Genomic DNA, 20,922 nt, shown 5'->3' with positions numbered 1-20,922 from the left:
ACAAACAAAAAACCAAACCAAAATCACAAAAAAAAAAAAAACCCAAAAACCAAAGAGCCCCAAACTCACACAGACAAAAAAACCACATAAAACAACCAAACCACAAAAAAAAAAAAAAAAAAAAAAACTAAAAAAACCTACCAACCAACAAAACCAAAAAAACCCTCACCAAAAGCAACAACAAAAAAACTCCACTTAGAACTGAAAAAGTCATTTTTGGAAATGGGATCAACATCAAGGGATTAGTACAGAAAAGGGTAAATCTCGCAAATATGAGCCACCAGGTGCTGGGTTTTTATGCTTCTGGGGCCATCTGGCTCCAGAGGGTTCACAAGTGGAGCAGTGTGGGGTGATGGAGGCTGAAGGACCTCCAGCTGCTGGCACAGAGACCCCTCCAAAGGGCTCAAACCCACTGCCCCAGCTCCCTGCTGCCCTGTGCCCACCCTGCCATGCCCACCAGAGCCAGTCCTGTCCCCCACAGTCACCTCTGCCTCTGCTACCCCTGCTGCCAGCACATCCATGTGTCCTGTAGCTCTTCCTACCCATCCAGAGCTTCTTTTCTTCCAGGGAGACTTCCCCTGCTGATGGCACATTTTAATGTCAAATTGTCTGTTTTTGTACCTGTTGGCTCTGGCAGTTCCATGTGCATGTCCCTTCCCTGGGGAAATGGGATCCCAGAGCTGCCATCCCTGCAGGTGTGGGGGCTCACACTGCCCGCTGGGATCCCCCAAACCCTTCCTCAGGGGACAGTGCACAGAGGTGTCTCCAGATGTGGGAATCCTGCAGAGAATCACAAAATATCCTGAGATGGAACACACACAAAGATCAGAGCCCAGTTCCTGGCCCTGCACAGACACCCCAACAATCCCACCCCATGCCTGGGAGCGTTGTCCAAACACTCTTGGAGCTCACCCAGCCCATTCCCTGAGGAGCCTGTTCAGTGCTTGACCACCCTCTGGGGAAAAAAATTTTTTCTACTATCCAAACTAAACTTCCCCAGACAGCTCCAGCTGTTCCCTCAGGTCCTGTCACTGGTCACCAGTGAGAAGAGATCAGAATGAGGGAAGAAAACATCCCCGGGCTTCATGAGCCATTCCTCATCTAAAGGAAAACTCTGCAAACTCCACCCTGTTTTGGTGACATTAAAAAAACCCAACTGTACTCAGGGTACCCCAGAATATTGGAATTTCTCCTTACAATTACTCAGATCTTTGCAAGGTAGGGAGTGCACCAGGGATGGGAGAGGAAAGAAAAACAAGCTGGGCTCGTGGGCAGAGTTGAGGAGAGCTGCTGTGCAGGGAGGGGACACATCCCAGTGGGGTACAGGTGCTGTGAGCATGGACATCTCCCCACCCCAGCTTGGAGCAGCCCCTGTGATTCCCTGTCTGCCAGGTTTGGAGGCATTGCTGGGGCTGGAGCCATTCCCCAGCACGATGCTCCAGGCTTTGGTTGCCATAACAACTGGATTCAGGCTTCAAAAATAGTAACTTATTTTTCATTCAATTTGCCTTTTGCCCTCTGAGATGGATCTATTTTGGGATGGATGGTTTGCTTCAGGTGTCCCTTGCCAGCACCCTCAGCTGTGGGCTGGGGGCTTTGGGGATGGGGGTTATTTTGGTAAATGTGATTTTTCATCCTTTCTTCCTCCTCTCCTCTTAAGGCCCAGAGAACAGGTAGAGCAGGGCACAAGAACCATGGCATAGGCTCTGCCAGAGCTCATCATCTGGGGAAGGAATTTGAAAGAAACCCTTCCTGGCTAAGTGGCAGAGCGTGGGAGAGTTTTTCAGAGATGATCTCACTCTGCATCTCAGCTTGGACCTGCCACTCTCAGTCAGGCCTTGGCTGTCCCAGATATCCTAATGAAAATGGGGTTTATTGGTTGCCTCTGCACCTCCTGGACCTTTCCTGGTCCCCACTGGTGTATTCCATCCACAGTGGGAATCGTGCAGGAGGGCTGAACCTGCTGCTGGATCCTGGGGTGCTTCTGGTGTGCTTGGGGGACACCCCACAATGCTGCTGAACCTGCAGCACCCCTGAGGGATTGAGCTGCTTTTGGAAGGGCTTGCAGAGGGTGCCAGGATTAATTCATGCCTTGAATTAAAGGATTCCTTCCTTTTGGTCTGCTTTGGCTATTGGAAGAGCTGTGTGTGCTCCATTTCCCATGGAAGTGGCCATCCAAGCACATCCCTTCCCATCAGGATGTCCTCAGCTGCCCCATTGCCACAGCTCCAGAAGCAGAGGTGCTGCTGGGGTCACCAAGGCTCTGCTCCTCCAGGTGTTGCTGACCTCTCCTTTCTGTCCCTCAGCTGCTGGCCTGAGGCTCCCTGTATGAAGGACGACACCAATCTACCCCAGACAAGCCCACATCACCTTTTGTATCTCCCCTCTGAGCTGCCCAACCTCAGATGTTCCTCAGGATGTCACCTCCCGTAGGAGCCTGCTTGAGTGATGAAGAGGAGGGAGGGGTGAAGGCTTTGCCATGGAGATGGGCTGATTTTGGGGTCCTTAATCCTTGCCTTGCTGCCGTGCTGCTTTGTCCCCCTTCTCCCCAGCAGGGAATGGTGTTGGGGTGCTGGAGCTGTGCCCCCTCCCAGGGGACAACACGCAGCGATGGTGGCAGAGCCACCCACCCCAGCTTCTGGAAAACAACGGGAAAAAAATCATTAAAACCAAATAAATGAACGCAGAGCCAAACAAACCAGCTCCTTGGGGATGGCACTGCCCCAGGGTGGGCAGAGATGCCTCAGGGACCCTCGGGGGGGACCCAGCCGCGGGCAGTGGGGCCGGGGGGAGCAAGTGGGTACCGGGGGGAGCGTCTGACTGGCGGCGCTCGGCGCTCTCCCCCTCCCCGATGCTTTAATCACATTTTCAATTCAAATCTGCTGCTATTTGATCCCCCGGGGGTGGCAGCGGGGAGGGTGGGGGATATTTTTAGCTGTGCTTAAAGCTGCCGGGGGGCGGAGGGAGATCGCGCAGGTTGCTGTGGCCGGCAAGAGTTGGAAGGGATTCCCCCCACACCCCCCTTTCTTTTTTCCCTCCTCCTCCTCGTTGCACATCTGAGGGCGGCAGCGGGGCTGGCTCGCCCCTCCCGGAGGTCGCCTTTGTTTTGCCCGTGTCGCTTCTCCCGAGCGGCCGAGGGGGCGGGAGGGGGCCGGGGCCGGGCTGGGCTGGACCGGCCGCCCCTTCTCCTCGCCGGCAGCCGGAGCTCGCCGAGTTGGTGCCGTCCCCCCGGGCCGGGGCTGAGCAGCCGCCGCTGCCCGGGACCCCCATGGCACCGCCGCGATGTTCGCGTCCCCGCTCCTGGATTTCCAGAAGACGCGCTACGCCAGGTAAATCCATCGCTGCGCCGGTCCCCGACCCCCGGACAGCCCCGAGCCCTCCCCGGGCTCGGCTCGGCGGGGATGGAGCCCGAAAGGATCTTGGAGAGCTGCTGAGTGCCTCGGAGCACAGGGCAAGTGCGGGCTGGGCTTTCGGCTACCTGCTTTTCTGCATCCCTAAAGGATTCTCAGCATCCTTGGGAGCCTTTCGCTGGCTCTAACTTCACCGCGGCTCTCCCATGGCAGGATCCTGCCTTCCCGAGGGGACAGACCACCCTAACGCTGGCTCCGAACCCCCATGGAGGGACCGGTGTGATCCAGGGTCCCTCTGCGCCCCGGTGAGACCCCCTCGGGCCGGCTCTGCCAGCCTGGACCCGCAGGCTCAACAGGGTCCCCACGGGATGCACGGGCGGTGGATCCTTCCCTCCCTCCATGAAATCCCCAGGGAGCTTTTCCAGCAGCAGCCGGGGTTTGTTTGGAGAGCTGAGGTGCAGCAGGAAAGCTCCCGGTGTTACCTGTGCCGGGAGGATTGCTGAGCACGGGTCAGAGGGCGCTTGGCCACACGCGCGGCTGCGGGATCAGGTGTGGCCTTTGGGAGGTGACACGGGGACAGCACCTGCCCGCTATCAGGCAGGTGGCACCGGCAGCTGCACAGGTGGGGACAGCGGCTGCCGGGGGTGCCCAGCCCTGCACCGAGGACAGGCTGTGCTCCCAGCTCCCTGGGGATGTTTTTGTGCCTGTGTGGGGTCTCACGGACTGGCACAGCTCCTGAGGGCACTGAGCTCTGTGCTGCCACTTCCAGATTCCCCGTGGTCCTGTCAGGGGGTAGATACCAGAGAAAAAGTTGTGTGAAAAGAAGTGGTGATGGTGTTTGTCGCCTGCTCCAGGCAGGATGATCCCTGAGGGATGTTTGTCTGAGCTGGGTAAGGACAGGAGAGCATCCTCCCACCCCTTCCGGCCATCAGCTCCTTTCCTTACAGGTGTCCCGTGGGGAAAATCCATGCTTGCATCTCCAAAACCTGTCTGAAACGTGGCCACTTTCTCAAAGACCCCTTGGAGGCTGTAGCTGCCTCCTGATAACCTTTGCTTGGGGGAGAGGCAGGAGGCGCCCAGCAGATCCGCACAATGTGCCTGGTACAAAACCCTGTGAAAATGGAGAATTCAAGACTTTCACACCCCCACCTTTCACTCCCCCACCCTGCTGGCATGCAAAGGGCAGAGCTGGGGGAAACGGAGCTGAGCAAAGCTCTGTGCCCCCAGAGCAGGAGGAAAACCACCCCTTTACCCCATGGCAGGGGTGCAGAGGCTCTTTGGGAGCTGGGCAGCAGATCAGGGGTTGCTCCATGACATCAGTCCCCCCCAGCAGAGCCCATCTGCCAACGTGTTGCTTGATTTATCCTGAATCAGCCTTCTCCAGCCTTGTGGTGGTGCTTTCTGGAGACAGCTTGGTCAGTGGGATGGGGCATTACAGGGATGGTGCCCACAATCAGGGCAGGGGCTGTGGGGCACAGAAAAGGGCAGATCCACAGGGAATCAATCCTCCAGCTCTCACTGTGTGCCAGGGCTGGCTGGGGAGCAGCAGGAGATGGGAGCTCCCTTGGCTTTCACCCCAAGAAAATCACCAGCATGTGATGTTAACCCAGGGCTTCCTGTATCATCACAGAGATCCTCTTAGCCCAGGGCTCAAAAATAACAGTGGGATAATCCCTGTCCCCCCTCCCTCTGTGTACACCAGCTCTGCTCTCCATGGAAATGCTCTGCTGGGGCATGTCCCAAAAGAAACCCTAAAGCTGCTCCTTCCTTTGTGCCAGGGATGCTCTTTCAGGGAGCTCTGAGGTGGGAATTGGGGCGAGCAGAAGCCAGGGGATTCATGGTGGCACGTGTCCTTCAAGGCAGCAGAATCAAATCCTGTGCTCAGTTTTCACTACAGGAAAGGTGGTGGGGTGCTGGAGAAGACCCAGAGAAAGATAATGGAGCACAAGTCTGATAAGGAGCAGCTGAGAGAGCTCAGCCTGGAAAAATGGAGGCTTGAGGGGACCACAACTCACTAACAGGGAGGTGCAGCCAGGTGGGGGTCAGGCTCTGCTCCCAGGGAACAAGGGACAGGATAAGACAAAATGGGCTCAAACTGCACCAGGGGAAGTTTAGATTGAATATTAGGAAAGATTAAACCAGGCTGCCCAGGGAAGTGGCTGAATCACCATTCCTGGAAGTTGTCAAAACCACATGGGGATGTGGCACCTGGGGAAGTGGTTTAGGGGTGAACATGGCAGTGCTGGGCTCATGGTCAGACTCCATCTTTTAGAGGTCTTGTCCAACCTTAGCAATTCCGCAATTCCATCTTGCAACATCTTTTCAGAGAATGTGGCCTTGCTTATGGTGTTCCTTGAAAAAAAAAAAACCAAAAAATATCAAAGTTTTCCTTGTGGAGGAAAAGCCTGGAACAGGCTTCATTTTTCATGTCATTTTATCTAATTTTGAGCCAGGACCAAGAAAGGAGGAACTTGGCCATTGATACACCCACCAAAAGGAATAAATAAAACACAGTGTGGTGATGAAAGACCTGTTGTGTGAGAACAAAGAGATGAAAAGCTGTGATCAATGTGGGAACGTTCTGTGAACTGCCAGGAGAAAACTCAGAGCAGGAGGGACACCAGGCTGCCTCCAAATCCCTCCTGGCCAGGCTTTGGAGATGCAGAGCTGGGGCAGAGGGGAAGGAAGCAAAGGGAGGAGCCGCTACCGTGGTGGAGCAGGGTGCAGGCAGTGCCATTTGAGGTTATAAATGAGAAACTCGGTGGTTTCTACTCTGCTCCGGGGCCCGGGAGGCTCTTCCATCACTGGCACCGTGGGGAAATGGAGTTTCAAAGCTCCGTTGCTGCAAGGCTTTCCCTGCCACTCACAGCCCTGACAGGCAATGTCCATCTCCTGCCCCACAGGATGGATTTAACCACAACACCAGCACAGCACCAAGTGTGAGCAGATGTGATTCCTCCTGCTTTATCCAACCAGCACAGGGTTATTCCTCCCTCCCAGCTCACCAAAACAGTGCTGAGTCCTCCCAGACCAACAGCTCAGACCAAGCTGCATCTTTATCTCTGGGCTCATTGGTCAGGTTACACTGACCTGGTAACCAAACCCTCCCTGACCCTCACCACCAGCTTTGACCCTCTTTTGGCCCAGTTTTAACTCAAACACGGTGTGGTCCTTCCTGCCCACGTAGCTGCCATGGGGCTGAGCAGTTAGTTCCCTGAATGCTTCCCAGATCTTGGCCATGCAGAGCTGTAATTGGAAGGAAATGTGATTAATCAGGGAGCTGCTGTACCCAGCCAGCTTCAGCCTCCCTGGAGCAGCACTGGAGAGGGCTCTGCTGGGAGCTGCAGGGCACTGAATCATCCTCACAGACTGATAGCAGCTCCTTGGGGTTGTCCATGGTAAAGGCTCTAAATCTTGCTGTGCTTTTTTGGCTTGCCCTGCATGGGGAACACAAAGAGAATGGGAAAATCCACATTAACATCTCAGGGGCTCTGTGGGGGTCTCTGCAGGTGCATGGTCCAGTCCTACTGTCCCTGTGCCTGCAGTGCAGGCATTGCCACCTCCTCACCAGCATGAGGGGATGGAGGTCTGAACTCTACCTTTGCTCAAACCCAAATCCTCTGAATTTGGGGCAAAACAGGTGGGAAGACCTTCCTTATTTCTCTCTGCACCTGTAATTATTGAGCCAGGAGATATTGATCAGCTATTCCAGCACTTCTGGCCAAGACAGGAAGAGGAGAACCAGCAGGAATAGGAAATGTTGGGGTGCTCAGACTCCAAACACAAGGAAACCAGTGCCAGGCTGGCAGCCTGGACAGAGCAACCACATTGGGAGGACCTGTTCTCCATTGCTTTGCCATGAAAACATGAGCAGCCCTCTCCTGCTCCCACACACTCCAAGATGCTTTCCAAGAGCTCTGCTTCCCCCACAGCCCATGTGGGATGGAGCAGTGAGAAGGGAAATGCTTTCAGTGTTGATAGCACAGCCTGAAGCTCCTCCAGAGGCAGGGGCTGCTCACCTTGCAAGCACCAGCCCCATCAGGATCTGTCAGTCTGTCCCCAGCTGAGCAGACAGAAACCCCTGATCACTGCTCCAAGAGATGGGGCCCCCAAAATGCCTGGGAAAGCAGGATCAGCTGATATTACCAACCACTTCCACGCTGGTTGCTTTGTGGGGCCAACTTGGCTCAGATACACTCTTAAAATGGCACCAGTGGGAGTTACCTCAGGGTGCATAATGGGAGCCAGGTGTTTGGAAGGCAGCAAGCTCTCAGAGCAGCCTTTTTGGTGGGATATCCACTCAAACTGCCCTGTTCCATCCTCTGCAAGGGCTGGGGCACCCAGCAGGACAGGCTCAGGCGGGGAGCAGCACACTGAAGGTGTGCATGAGTGGGCAAACCAAGCCTTGTGCTTTTGGGGCAAGGACAGCCTGGGAAACACATGATCCTTCCCCTCCTTCAGCTGGTGTTGGATATCAGCCTGATGTGATTCTTTGGCACAGTTTGCTGTGTCCAGCTTCACGAGGCAGCAGCCAACACCACCCATGGGAAATTCAAGCCAGTGCCCAGCCCTGCAGGTCAGTGACTGTGAGAAATGGGGCTCTGCCAGAGCTGGCCTCCCTCCTCCTCCTCCCTTCCCACACCCCCAGCTCCACAGCCAGACAAAGCCATGCCAACAAGTACAACTCCCAAAGAAAGGAAGGGAAAAAAGCACAACTTATTCCAGCCCTTCACTCCTGAGGGGTGCCTGGCTGTAGCTGCACCAGGAGTTCAGTTTAATCTCCAGAGATCCTGCTGCTGCCAGGGGCTGGATCTGAGAAAGGCAGAGCAGACATGGCCAAACACACAGATCAGGTCTCTCCAGGTGTGACAAACTCAACATTTTCATGCAGAGGGAGCCCAGAGGGGCTCTCTGTGATAACACTGAGCCTCTCATGATAACACGATAGCACAGGTGTCACGTTCCTGCTGGATGAGTCAGGGACCACTGAGCTGAGCCAAGCAGTGCTGACCTTCAGGAGAATTTGGAGTCAGCTCTGTGCTCCTGTTTGAGTTTACAGCCCAGGTTTGCTGCTGCTGAGGAAGGGATTTTATGCAGAAAGAGATCATCAGGTCAGGGCAAGGAGTTGGCTCCTTTCTATGCTGAGCAGCAGTTTTAGACACAGCCCTGCTCTCTGTTGTAAGTAATACTAATGGAAATCTTACTAGCTGCATGCTTGGCTGGTGAAATACATGATTTCCCTTCTCTGCCTTTGCTGTCCAGAGGCATTTGCTGAATAATTTACAGATATGATTTGTACTTGAGCAGCATCTGGGAATCCCAAGTGAGACCTGGCTGTGTGTCAGGCCATGCTGTGGGGAGGTTTTATGAACCTGGGACTGCTCACCTGCCCATGTATTTCGCAGTCACTGTCAGGGTGAGAGGCTGGGAAAGCTCCAGCCCTCAAACTATCCAAATCTTGTGCCAGCAGGCACAGGATCCAGTGGTCACACTCACTGCTGGGGCTGCTGCAGTTAAAGAGGCAGAGCCAGCTCGGGATTTATCCCACTGCTCAAGGCAAGGCAGCAAGGAACATGCACAATGACTTTCCAAACAAGAAATTAATGAATAATAGAGGATTTGCAGTTCTGGAAACAGTCCTTCCAACATTCACCAAACACCTGGGACATCAGAGTCATTTTGTGACTAATCAGCTGTTGTTGGATGTCTCATGAGTACCAAATGAAACAAGAAGTCCCAGCTCAGAAAGTAATTTGGGAAACACTCACCGATCCCATCTGTTGTGAATAAACAAACAGCTCTGCTGTGGTTGCAGGGTCATGAATTACCTTGGAAGAGTGAGAGATACCATCTACATAGAGAGCTGGGGAGAAAAAGAAATATCCCTGCCCACAGGGTGGGAATATGGACAGTTGGGAATTACTGCTGTGTTTGTACCACCAATCAAATCCTGCTGGGTGTACAGGGGCTCTGGTGGGTGCAGAAATGGTCAATGCCTGGCTTGGAGCATCCCATGGCTGTCCCTGAGCAAGAAAGGAATTTTGGATGCCCTTGGTAGTCAGGGGAAGAGCAGCACAGTCCCTCCTGCACCCTCTGAGGTGTGTCAGGGGTTGCCTCCTCTGTGCCTCCTCAGGGGACACCTGTGCCTGTGGCTCAGAGCCAGGGACAGCACGGACCTGGCTGAGCACAGGGCCCCTCTCTGAGTCAGCAGCAGCCCTTGCTCATGGGTTCTCAGGGTGTGCAGGCTGTGTAGTGCCAGGGCATGGTCCTCAGCCAGCCCAGGGTGCTCAGAGTGCTGGGAATGAGCAAAACTGGGATGGGAGGAATGAGGAGATGGGTGATGATTGGATCTGCTGCCCCTTTTGACTCGCTTTGTGGAAGCAAGGCTTGCACTGGGGGAATCTGGGTGGGTTACTCCAGAAATCTGCTGATTTACCCATGAGAAAGGTAGGGAAATGCTGGCTTAGATAAAAACCCTTCTATTTCCTGCTCCCTGCCCAAGCTGCCAGCTCATTGTGCTAGGAAGCGTGACAAAAAGAAACCCCTGAGCTGTCCTGCTCTGCTCCCTCTCTCCCATGGATGGGAGTCACAGGAGGGGCCCAAGGCCAGGCCTGGCCCAGGAGCTGCTCCAGCCCAGCTCTGCAAAGCAAAGAACCATCTGTGAGCGTGGGAGCAGGCAGCTCTGAGGAATGGGCATGGAAGGGAGGATCCAGCCCCCAGCAGGTGCCACCCGTGCCCGTGTGGGTGGCACTGCAGATGGCACTGCTGGGCAGTGCCAGCCTTGGTGTTTCTGCTTCCCAGTGGCAAACATTCCCATGTCAATGGGAAAAGGAAAAGCAGGACTTAACAAGTGCTCCTGGGCTGGATAAAGCAGTAAAGTCTAGGGGATCTCCAGGTGGGCCATGGGGGTTTCCTTGTGCTCCTGCACCTTGTGGGCCCTGTGGTGGGTGAGCTGGACACAAACAGCAGCCATGGCAAACATTCCCATGTCAATGGGTAGGAAGAAAAAGCAGGATTTCACAAGCTCCTGGGCTGGATAAAGCAGTAAATTCTGGGGGATCTCCTGGGCTCCAGGTGGGATTTCCCTGTGCTCCTGCACCCTGTGGGCCCTGTGGTGGAGAGCTGGACACAAACACAGCCAGGCCCCACGCCAGCACACACAGGACTCAGCTAATTACAAACCACACAGGAGCTCAGGGGATTGAAGCCTCTTACCAGGGATGCAGCTGGAGCATGAGCAGATCCCAGATCAGAGGCAGGGCCTTGCCAAGCCCCAGCTTAGGGGATGCCACCACAGCAGCTCCCACGTGAGCCCCAGGACCAAGCCTGCCATCTGTGCTGGGTGTGCAGCCTCAGGGCTGTCAGAGCAACCCCAGGCCAGGCCCTGAGGAGTGAGACAGTGAGATCTGCCCTGCAGGGACACATCTGCTCCATCCCTGACACCTCAGGCATCACAACCCTTGTTCTAGCAGGGGACAGCCCCAGCAGGACTTACCTCCATTGCTGATCAACACCCAGCAAATCCTTCCTCTCTGACACCACCAGCATCTTCCTCTGTTATTTCTAAAGCAGCTGTGACATCCAGGCACAAGAGGAAGGAGAAATTCTCTTCCTTTGCAGCCAGATCCCCAGAACTGCCCAACAAGGAACCAAGCTTGGAGAAGCCCCAGCTCCTTGGGCAGGAGGTGAATACACAGCAAATCCATCTCCACAGGCTTCTGGCCAACTCCTGAGCAAGCCCAGCCCTTTTATAATCCATTTGCAGGTGAAACCTGTGGAGGTGAGCTGCTCTGGGGAAATTTGTATCACCTGGGATGACCTTGGGCTTGCTGACTGCTCCTTTGTCCCCATGGCACCCAGCCCACAGTGCACAGACACACAGACACATGCACAGCCTGATTTATGGCAGGTGTTGGAGCAGCTCTTTCCAAGGGCAGAAGCCCAGCTCACACCTCCCCATCCACATCTTGTGGTGATTTTACACCTTCCTCACATTATCCACCACTGGCTTGCCTAAAAGATGTCAAAATTATAATCTTCACTTGAAGAGAGGGGAAAGGGGAGTGAGAGGGATGTGAAGAGATGTGTCAGAGGCCAGCCAGCGAGTTGTGTCAAAGGCAAGGCTAAATCCCATCTGTCCCAAATTGCAGCCTGGCTGGGGTCTCTTTTGGGGCCGTTCCCCTCATGTTTGCAGGGGACAGCTTTCCTGCAAGTGTCCCATGGCTCTGCTTCAGTGAGTGTGTGGTGACCATAGAGTGACTGATTCAGGTTCTCTTGGTGCCCTCAAGAGAGCTCAGAGTCCCACATGAGGAATAATTTAACTCTTCCCTTTCTTCCCTTCTTCCCACCCTGGCAAAGCAAGAGCCAGGCAGATCTGCAGGATTTTGGAGGCTGGAATTTTGTTGGTGGATAAAAGTCTTTTAAAAACTCAGTAAGAACCCCTAAAGCCATATTAAAAAAACCACCCCAACCCAGGAGAGTGGGAGAAACAGCAGGAGAAAGGAGCAGGCCTGGGAAGGCAGCTCTGCACTCTGCCCAGGGACAAGGGGCTCATTGTTTCCCTGGCCAGAGCTGCTGTACTGGCCCTTTTCAGGCTCCCTCCCTGGGAAAGGGGCCAGGGCAAAGCAGGCACAAGCAGGGCAGGCAAAAACCCTGGGATTGCTGTGAATAACCCCTGGGCAGCCCCCTCTTCATACAGCAGTTGTAGGGGTGTGCCAGGAGCAGCACCAGGAGGAGATGGTGCCCGGGAACCCTTTGGTTCCCTGCTTCCCACACAGCATCCCTGGGAGTGAACATGATCCTGCTCTTTGAACTTTTCTGTCTCTTGGATTTGCCACCTTGAAGCACCTGCTGAGCTGCACTGGAGCACCCAGTGGTGTGTGAGCACCTGCTGGTGCCTTCCTGCACCCAACAATCACCAGTGCTGCTTCCAAGTGTATCCACCTGTCTGTCCAGGCTGGAGCTGGTCCTGCACACTGCTATGGCAACTATCTGCAGGCTGGGAATGCTGCAGGGCTCCCTGTGCCCTGCCCTGCATCCATGCCAGCGTGCACAGGGATGGCGTGAGCTGGTCCATAAAATCCTGGGGGAGTGGGGGAGGAAGTGACCTCTGCACCACTGGAAATAAGGGGAAATAAGGGACTTATCCTGCCTTGCCAGGAGATGTGCCAACACCAGCTGCTCCCATTTCTACAGAGGGAGGTGACCATGCAGTGACTGATTCAGGTTCTCTTGGTGCCCTCAGGAGTGCTCAGAATCCCCCATGAGCCCTCCTGAGGAAAAACGTAACTATATCCCTTTCTTCTCTTCTTCCCTTCTTCCCACCCTGGCAAAGCAAGACCATAGAGGACCACAGAAATGTGCCAAATTAGCCCCAAAACACAATGCAGGTCCCAAAAATGGGGCTCAGGCTGACCCACCAGATCCCACATCCCTGATGCTCCATTCCCACCATCCACAGGATGATGCTTACTAGAAAGCAGGGCAGGAAAATAAAAGCAATCTCTCCCCATGTCCAAAAATAAAGGTTTCTCCTCAAGGCTGTTGTCCCTCTGGGAAAAGCAGGAGTTTGTGGGCACAGCTCTGGGCTGCAGGAACATAAATGCTCTCCAGCCTTGTGACATGGACATGGCTTGGGTGGTCCTTCCCAGCTTCTCTACCCTGTGCCAGAGCTAGGGAGGATATTTACACCCCAGAAAAACCGTCCCAAAGGGTCTGGGAGTCCCCCAGCCCTGGGGAAGGGGCTGTGGAATTGGATCTGTGGAATTGGATCTGTGTTGCTGCTGTGAACAGCACCAGCCAGAGCAGAGGGAAGATGGAGCAGGCTTTGTTAAAATCAATAAATCCAAGGAAAAGGCCTTGAACGTGTTTCCTCAGCAACTGTGACGTCATGTGGACGTCTGGCCTCCCCTCTTCCCCCTCCTTCTGGTTATTAAAAGGGAAAATAAAGGGAAGCAGACAGTGGAGGGGAGCTGGGGACAGTCTCCTGGCAACGCTGGGGACAGCAGCCTCCTCCTGCCAGGGGGACATGGCTCCGGCACAGGCAGCCCTGCCAGCCCTTGGGGCTGCATGGGGAGGGCATCCCTGGTATCCCTGGGGTGCAGGTGACAGTGCTCTGGGCACAGCCATGTCGTCAGGGGTGCCCAGATTCTTCCCAGCCCTGCTGAGCCCCCTGTGAGCCCTGGGGAACAGAGCAGTGGCAGCTTGGCCCCTCCATTCCCCCCCTTAATTCCAGACATTTTTTGGTGATGAGGATCAAGAATCTCTTGCCACAGTGCCAGGGTTGGGCAGGAGGCAGAGCAGGGGCTGGGGACAGGGCCCTTCTGGGGGTTGTCACTGTCACCTGCTGGGGCTCCCCTCACCCTGCTGTGGTTGCACAACTCCCCCCACACCAAATCCTTGTCATTTGAGCTATTTCATCCATCCTGGCTCAGTTTTAACAGGCAGTGGCTCAGGCAGGAGATGGCAGAGGAACCCACACAGGCGTGGGTGGCTTGGGGACAGGGAGAGGGGACATTTCCTGCCTTTCCAAGGGAGAGGGGACATTTCCTGCCTTTCCAAGCATCCCAGCCTGGGGCATCACCCTGTGCCCAGCAGCAAGGTCGTGCCAGCCCCTGAGCCCCTTTGCTGGGCACAACTCAGCTGTGAAGGGCTGCAGATGGTGCTGGAGCTGGGGGCAAGCAGGGTCACAGAGCAATTAGCCCAGGTCCTGCCCTGCAGCTCAGCCTCTCTGATCTGAGCCACAGCAGGAAAAGTCCTAAAATCCCTGAATTTGAGGAGCAGGGAAGGAACCCTCTCCATTTCCCTGCTCCTCATTCCCTTTGCTAAGGCTCCACTGCTGTCTCCTGCCAGAAGAGGGTGGTGGATGAGGCTGTGCTCAGAGCTGTTGTTTATGCACATTTAATTTGTTGTTACACACCCAGAAATGCAGTGGCACTGTTTTTTATCTCTGTCTGTTGGTCCAGCAGGGAAATCAATACATTCCTGTGAACACCAAGAGCAAGCTGCTGCCTCCTAAGACTGAGAAACAGAAATAAAGATGCAGGTTTCCAAGGGAGGGCAGTAGGCTTTTCATATGGGAGATGCAGCCCTGGGGGTAGGAGGGAGATGCAGGTGGTACCCAGAAACCAAAGGCCTTGCAGGGATACCCTTTTTGGAGCTGGCCATGAAGGTGTCACCCCTGGATGGGTTGGGGTCCCACAGCTCTGCCCTGTGTACCCTCTTTGTTGCTGGGGCTCTTCCCACCTCTGCCCACAGGCACTGGCAGAGCTGGCTGCTGCCTTCTGCTCACAGGAGCTGCTTCAGCCTCAGCAATGGCTGAGCAACACCTGGGGACAGCCAGATGGACACGCTGTGCCCTGGTGTCCCTTCTGCAGGGCACCTGGAGCAAAGCTGAGCCATGGTAGGCCCTGAGCAGGCCCTTCCAGAAGGGTTTTGCTCCATCCCTGTCTCCTGAGAGTGTTTCTCTCCCCACTTCTCTCTGCAGGTTCATGAATCACCGTGTCCCGTCCAACTGCAGGTACCAGCCCACGGAATATGAGCATGCAGCCAACACTGCCACCCATGCTGTGAGTCCCTGTCCCTGGGTGAGGGAGGATGGTGCTCATCCCTCTGAGGATCCACTGAGGAACCTCAAGGGACACCCAAAAATATCTGTGTTCAGCCCAGGGGCAGTCACTGAGAGCCTGAGGCAGACGTGCTCTGTGTGCTTCTGGGGATTGGGATGTTCTCCCTCCTCCTGCCATGGGAATTTGATTTTCATCTCCCTTGCTCTCCCCCCCTGTGGCCCCATGTCCCTGGGGAAGCTGGCTGTGGGCTTGGTGGGGCAGGATTATTTTCAAAGCTCCCTGAAAATGGATTGTTTCACAGCAAGAGCTGTGACAGGTGCCAATGGGGCTGCCTGGGTAGCAGTGGGAGGGACCTCTCCCCCCACCAGGGTTTCTTTTGGAGCTGACAGTTCCCACTCTGAGTCCTGGGAGATGACTCAGAGACAGTCATCCTCCTTGTGCCTTCCTCCTCCTCCTCCTCCCTACCTTCTGGACAAACTATTTTGGAGCTGCACCATGCAGGGAGGGCCTGCCCCTTAGGGGTGGCAGCTTTGACCAGAAGCTAAAGAAACACCTAAAAAAAAAGTGGAGGCTCTGTTGTAGCTGCTCAATGGAAATGCAGAGAGTCAACAGTGGGTTTGCCTCCCCTTGCAGCTCTGGATCCTGCCCAGCATCCTTGGCAGCTCCATCCTCTACATCCTCTCTGATGACCAGTGGGAAACCATCTCAGCCTGGATCTATGGTTTTGGCTTGTCCAGCCTCTTCATTGTCTCCACCATCTTCCACACCATCTCCTGGAAGAAGAGGCATCTCAGGTACCATTTCTGACTGCTTGGGGAGGGGGAGAGGGTTCAGATGTCCCCAGTACTGTGACCTGTCTCTCTGTCCTGCAGGACTGTGGAGCACTGCCTGCACATGTTTGACAGGATGGTGATCTACTTCTTCATCGCCGCCTCCTACGCTCCCTGGTGAGTTGCTGGTGGCTGGGGGCCTTCATCTGGCCCAAATGAAGGGGAAAAAAATCATCCTGGTTCCAACAAAGAGAGTTTCCCCCTCTGGCTTTGCTTCTTCTTGAGGTTGTACCTCACCCCTTTCCACAACACCTTCCCATCCTATGGATTCCAGCCTCTTGAAGTTACAATTTGGGAACACCCTGTGGTGGGACAGCCACGGGGGTGAGGGGCTGAGCCCAGTCCAGGCTGCTGCCCTGGACTCCCCTCACCACAGCCCTGGTTTTGCAGGTTGAACCTGCGGGAGTTGGGTCCCTGGGCATCCCACATGCGCTGGATCATCTGGATCATGGCATCCATCGGCACCGTCTATGTTTTCTTCTTCCATGAGCGGTGAGTGCCTGCGCCCCCCCGGGCTGGAGGGCGTGTGGGACCCGGGCCAGGAGCAGGGACTGCTGCCACGAGTTCCTTCCTTCCTCCACGTGGTGGCACCAAATAAAAAGCCAACAGCCCCAAATGTCACCCCGGAGTGTCAGGTCCCAAGCCAGTCCGCTCACGAGGACATGGGACCTGCTGTGATGGCACTGCCACCCCTTCCCCCGTAGCACTGCTGTGGAAATGTCAAGCACAAAACTCAACCTCCCTGCTCCAAGCTGCATCTCTGTCTGTCTGTCGCAGGTACAAGCTGGTGGAGCTGGTGTGCTACGTTATCATGGGCTTCTTCCCCGCCTTGGTCATCCTCTCCATGGTAAGGCCCTACTTGGACTCAGCCTGAGGGACAAATCCCAGGAGGGGTTTGAAAACTCAGAGCAATTTGTCTCCTGTGGGTTGGTGCATTCTCCAGGCTGTGTGAGGGATAAAGCCATCCCTGATGTGAGTGGCTCACCTTGGTTTTGAAGGAGCTTTGGGTGCCTGGCAGCATCATGTGCATCCCTCCCAGAGCTCCTTCCTGGGCTCTGTTTGAAAATTGTAGGATCACAAAATCATAGAATGGTCTGGATTGGAAGGGACCTCAAAGACCATCTAGTTCCATTTCTCCCAGGGCTGCTGGGTCCCTGCTGCCTTGCTGGGAGGAGGGTGTAGCAGAAGGCAGAGGAGCCCAGAGCTGCATCTGGACACCCCTTCTGGTCTCAGTGGGGTGGGGGGAGAGGGCAGCCTGCCTTGGCCTCACTGAGCATTGCCTGCCCCCAGCCCAACAGGGACGGCCTCCTGGAGCTGGTGGCTGGTGGCTTCTTCTACTGCCTGGGCATGGTGTTCTTCAAGAGCGACGGGCGCATCCCCTTCGCCCACGCCATCTGGCACCTCTTCGTGGCCATGGGAGCTGGCACCCACTACTATGCCATCTGGAGGTACCTGTACCAGCCTGGGGCACTGGACACCAAAACCTCCCCTCGGTAGAAGCCTTAGAGACGTTGTTTGTGCCACCTGGCACATGGGGACACAAAGGGCAGTGGGGACACAGTGGGCTCGCCCCAACCCACCCCCTGGCCCCGTGGACAGCAGCTGTTGGTGCCCTTCCTGCACAGACAGGACAGCCTGGAAGTTGATTTTAAATGTTTTTCTTTTTTAAGCTCGGGAACTGTTTATTTTTTTAGGCAAAGTTTTCAGAACACAGTGAGTGACTGGGCTGTGGGTGGTAGGAGTGACCACTCACTGGAGCTTTGCTCACTCACCTGGTCTTGAGCATCCCACGGGGCTGGGAACCTTGGCCTCACATGCCCCAGCTATGACACCCTGGGTTTGGCTCCTGGAGTCCCTAGATGTGCCACTGAGGGGACTGGAGGAGTCAGGGTGAGGGGAGAGCCCCAGTGGTGGAGAGGGATGTGGTGACACCCCTGCACCACCTGGTCTGGCTCCTAAATCGTCCTGAGCCCTGCCAGCATCAACAGCTCCATCCCAAGCCCCAGAGGGGATGGTCCATACTCAACAAGCCTTACAAGAGATTGAAACTTGAATCTCTTCCAGGGCATCCCAGTCCCTGAGCACTGGGAAAGCCTTTCTCTAAGCCAATGTGAAGTGCACAACTCATCCATACATCCCTGGGATCCCCTGTGGACATTTTCTCCTGGGAGTGCTCGGTTTTCCTCTCCAGCCTGGTGCCAGTGGCAGCCTGAAGCACAGCCCAGCTCCCAGGCCCTGCTGCACGTGTGCCTTCAGCAGGGAGCAGAGCTGGGATCCAGCTCCTGGCACCTCCCTGGCTGGGGTGAGCCCAGGGGAGTCCCTTTCTCCTGGAGGGAGGGAAGAGATCCTCCCTGGACTGGGATCACGGGGCTACCTGCCTTCTCTGCTCCCATTTGCTGATGAACCTATTGCTCATCAGATTTAATTCCACTTTTGGAAAGATTCCTGGCATTCCCAGGATTGCTGCAGGGCAGGAATGCATCCACACGAAGCCTGGGTGTGAGCTGCGATGGAGACATCCCAGTGATGCTCAGTTTTCAGATGCCTAACCATGGAACATCCATCCAGCTGCTGGGAGCAGCAGAATGGCAAAACCACACCAGATCCTGCTCCCCAAACACCCTGGCAGAGCTGCTGGAGCCAGGAGGGTGTGGTGGTGTGTGCTGGGCTGTGCCTGCACCTTCCCCACCAGCCCCAAAGGAATCAGTTGCCCATCACCTCTTTTTGGCCTTTGATTAATCACAGCTGCAGCCTCTGGCACCACGTGGCAAGTGAAGGAGATTTGTGGCCACCACCCCACATCTCCTGTTTCTCCAGCAGCATTGCAGGGAGCTGAGCAGAGCTGAGGGCCCCCAGCCTGTGGCACCCCAGGCCTGGCTCTCCAGGGCTGTGCCACTGTGCAGCACATCACCAAAGAGGAAACATCTGGATGCTCACCCCCTCCTGATGTGGTGCCTGTGGTTGTCAGGCTGGCAAAAATATCTGCTGGGTTTTCACTTCCACAGGCAGGAGCTTCCTGTAGAAGGCTCTGGGAGCTGTCCCTGGCACCCCAGCCTGGTGTGGAGCTGCTGGGGCTCTGTGCCCAAAGCATTCTTTGGGCTGGGGCCGTCCTGGGGTGATGGGTGGCCTCAGGGATGGGGAGGAACAAGCTGGTGTGAGCCCAGACTCTGCTGCTGCTCTGCCCAGCCCTGGCCCTGCCACCTGCTGCAGGTGGAGAAGGATGAGCTGTGAGCAACCAGCAGCTGATGAAGCACATCCAGGGTTGGAATGGCAGGATGCAGAGCTCCCAGGATGGGAGATGCCATATTTCCTGTCTGGCTAGTCATTACCCTTCTCTGTGCCTCAGTTTCCCCATCTGTAAAATGGGGGTGCAGACCCTGACCTACCTCACAGGGCTCATGTGAGGACCCCGTGAAGCACCTGGAGAGCAGCCAGAGCTGCACAAAGTCCTGCTTCAATATTCCCTGGCTCTGGGGGAGCAGGTCCCCAGAGCCACCCCAGGGCACAGTGACAGCTTCAGCTCTGCTCCCCGTGTCCCCAAACACCATGGGGAGCCACCCTGGGGTGAGAGCAGGCAAACAGCACTGCCAGCCCCAGGCCAATGTCCCTGGCAGGGCTGAGGATGCCCAGGGATACCGCCCTGGGCTTCACCCCAAGGGATTTATCTCAGAAACTTTTGCCAGTTGTGGTCTTTGGGCCCTAAATGTGTCCCGAGGGCTCCTGAGGCACAGAGAGGTGCCAGAGGACCTTTCTGGGGCTGCTTCATCTCAGTCTCCTGCTGAAAATCCAGGGCAGGACACCCAGCAGGAGTGGATGTCCAGGCTCTGTTGGGAACATTGCCTCCCTGCCTTCAGCCTGGATTTGCAGAGTGGGCTTCTCTGTAAGAGAGAGGCTCCCCCTCTCCTCTTGCTCCTTAATCCTCCCCTTGCAAAGCATAGGGGGCACAGAGCAAGTGATTGGATTGTCCTCCTGTTTTATACTAATTTTAAATGACTCGTAACATTCAGGATGTTTCTGGAGGAGGGCTCGAGGGATCTTTTTATCATCTCATGTTTTTCACCATCCATCCTTGTTCAATCAGTATTTTATATTTAACACGGTATTGGGTCAAATACAAACAAATGTAAGGAAGATAACTCTAGTGGATGTTGTTTCCTGTGGAGTAGGATCGAAATAAAAACTCAAGATACCTCACTCTTGCCTGCTTGTTAAATCAAAATTAGTTCCCCTGCAGCATCTGGAAATAAACTCATTTTCTGTCTGACTCATCCCACGTGGCTTTGCTGCCTGGTGAGGAGAGGAGCCACTCAGCCACCTGCAGGGATGGCACTGGGGTGCTGAGCACTGACTCACCTTGGTGCAGGGATGGCACTGCCAGCTGCTGAACAAACAAACAAACAAACAAATCAATCAATGAGTGAGTTTGCTGGCAGTGCCCCTGTGCCCTGAGGTGCTGGCTGAAGGCTCATCAGCAGCATCTCACCATGGCAGCTTCAGCACAGCCTGCTCCAGCCCTTTCCCCTCCTTGTGGCTGAGTCAGAGGCTGAGGAGTGGAGCCCCAGGGCTGGCACTGAGGGGATGAAGGATGCCAGAGCCCCAGAGGAGAAAATCTGTGGCAGACAGGGCAGGGGGTAGCACAGCTCCCTGCTGACCCCACCAGCCTCTCCTGTGGGCACTGGCTCCTCTTGGAGAGGGGGAATTTGCCCCATGCGGGAGCTGCCTGGCCTGGGCTCTGCACAAGCCCTGTCTGCCCTCTGTGCCATAATTACACAGGCCTGCATTCCCCCAGGCTCAGCAGCTTTCCCAGAGAGCCAGGGAGGGTTCCCTGCTTCCAGGGGTAGCTGAACTCACCCCCAAACCTGACCCACAACTTCCACCTCGCCCATCATTGCTGTGCTGCTGGCAATTGGGCTGGACTGGGAGCACTCCTGACTCTGCTTTGCTTTGGTGCTGTCATTCCCAGAGGGTGTCTGGGTGGCAGAATTGCTTTCCCACCCAGAGCACCCCTGGACAGGGAAACACCCTTAACCAAAAGGAGACATTTTCACTGAGGGAAGCAGAACAACAGTGACCATCTCACCCTGAACAAGTGCCCAGTGCAGTAATGATCCATCCCTCACCCCTGCCAGGCACCAGCCTGTGTGCACCCCCAGCAGTCTCCAGGTCAGCTCTGGA

General features: G+C 55.4%; 1 protein-coding gene and 2 long non-coding RNA genes across 5 annotated transcripts; 1 reads left to right on the top strand and 2 right to left on the bottom strand.

Annotated features, from left to right (window-relative positions):
* Nucleotides 1–235: 235 nt before the first annotated feature.
* On the bottom strand, nt 236–4,460 carry LOC135454375 (uncharacterized). 2 transcript variants are annotated; one of them, XR_010442097.1, is made up of 4 exons: nt 4,296–4,460; nt 3,833–4,132; nt 2,401–2,638; nt 236–780 (listed from the first exon to the last, which is right to left on the bottom strand). It is a non-coding gene; the product is annotated as an uncharacterized LOC135454375 (long non-coding RNA). The 2 variants fall into 2 exon arrangements; XR_010442096.1 differs by lacking the exon at nt 236–780 and having other exon boundaries at nt 1,258–2,638.
* On the top strand, nt 3,018–19,941 carry MMD2 (monocyte to macrophage differentiation associated 2). Its single transcript, XM_064726402.1, has 7 exons — nt 3,018–3,329; nt 14,836–14,917; nt 15,551–15,711; nt 15,790–15,864; nt 16,138–16,239; nt 16,525–16,594; nt 17,038–19,941. Exons 1-7 carry the CDS (start codon nt 3,283–3,285, stop codon nt 17,242–17,244), a joined length of 744 nt encoding a protein of 247 aa, XP_064582472.1. The 5' UTR covers nt 3,018–3,282; the 3' UTR covers nt 17,245–19,941.
* Nucleotides 5,766–11,085, bottom strand: LOC135454376 (uncharacterized). 2 transcript variants are annotated; one of them, XR_010442099.1, is made up of 3 exons: nt 10,846–11,085; nt 6,717–6,787; nt 5,766–6,596 (listed from the first exon to the last, which is right to left on the bottom strand). It is a non-coding gene; the product is annotated as an uncharacterized LOC135454376 (long non-coding RNA). The 2 variants fall into 2 exon arrangements; XR_010442098.1 differs by having other exon boundaries at nt 5,766–6,787.
* Nucleotides 19,942–20,922: the final 981 nt, after the last annotated feature.

This window comes from Zonotrichia leucophrys, chromosome 14, assembly GCF_028769735.1.
Source record: "Zonotrichia leucophrys gambelii isolate GWCS_2022_RI chromosome 14, RI_Zleu_2.0, whole genome shotgun sequence".
Classification (NCBI taxonomy): domain Eukaryota; kingdom Metazoa; phylum Chordata; class Aves; order Passeriformes; family Passerellidae; genus Zonotrichia; species Zonotrichia leucophrys.
Note: the sequence above shows the minus strand (reverse complement) of the source record. Positions and strands in the feature narration are given on the sequence as shown.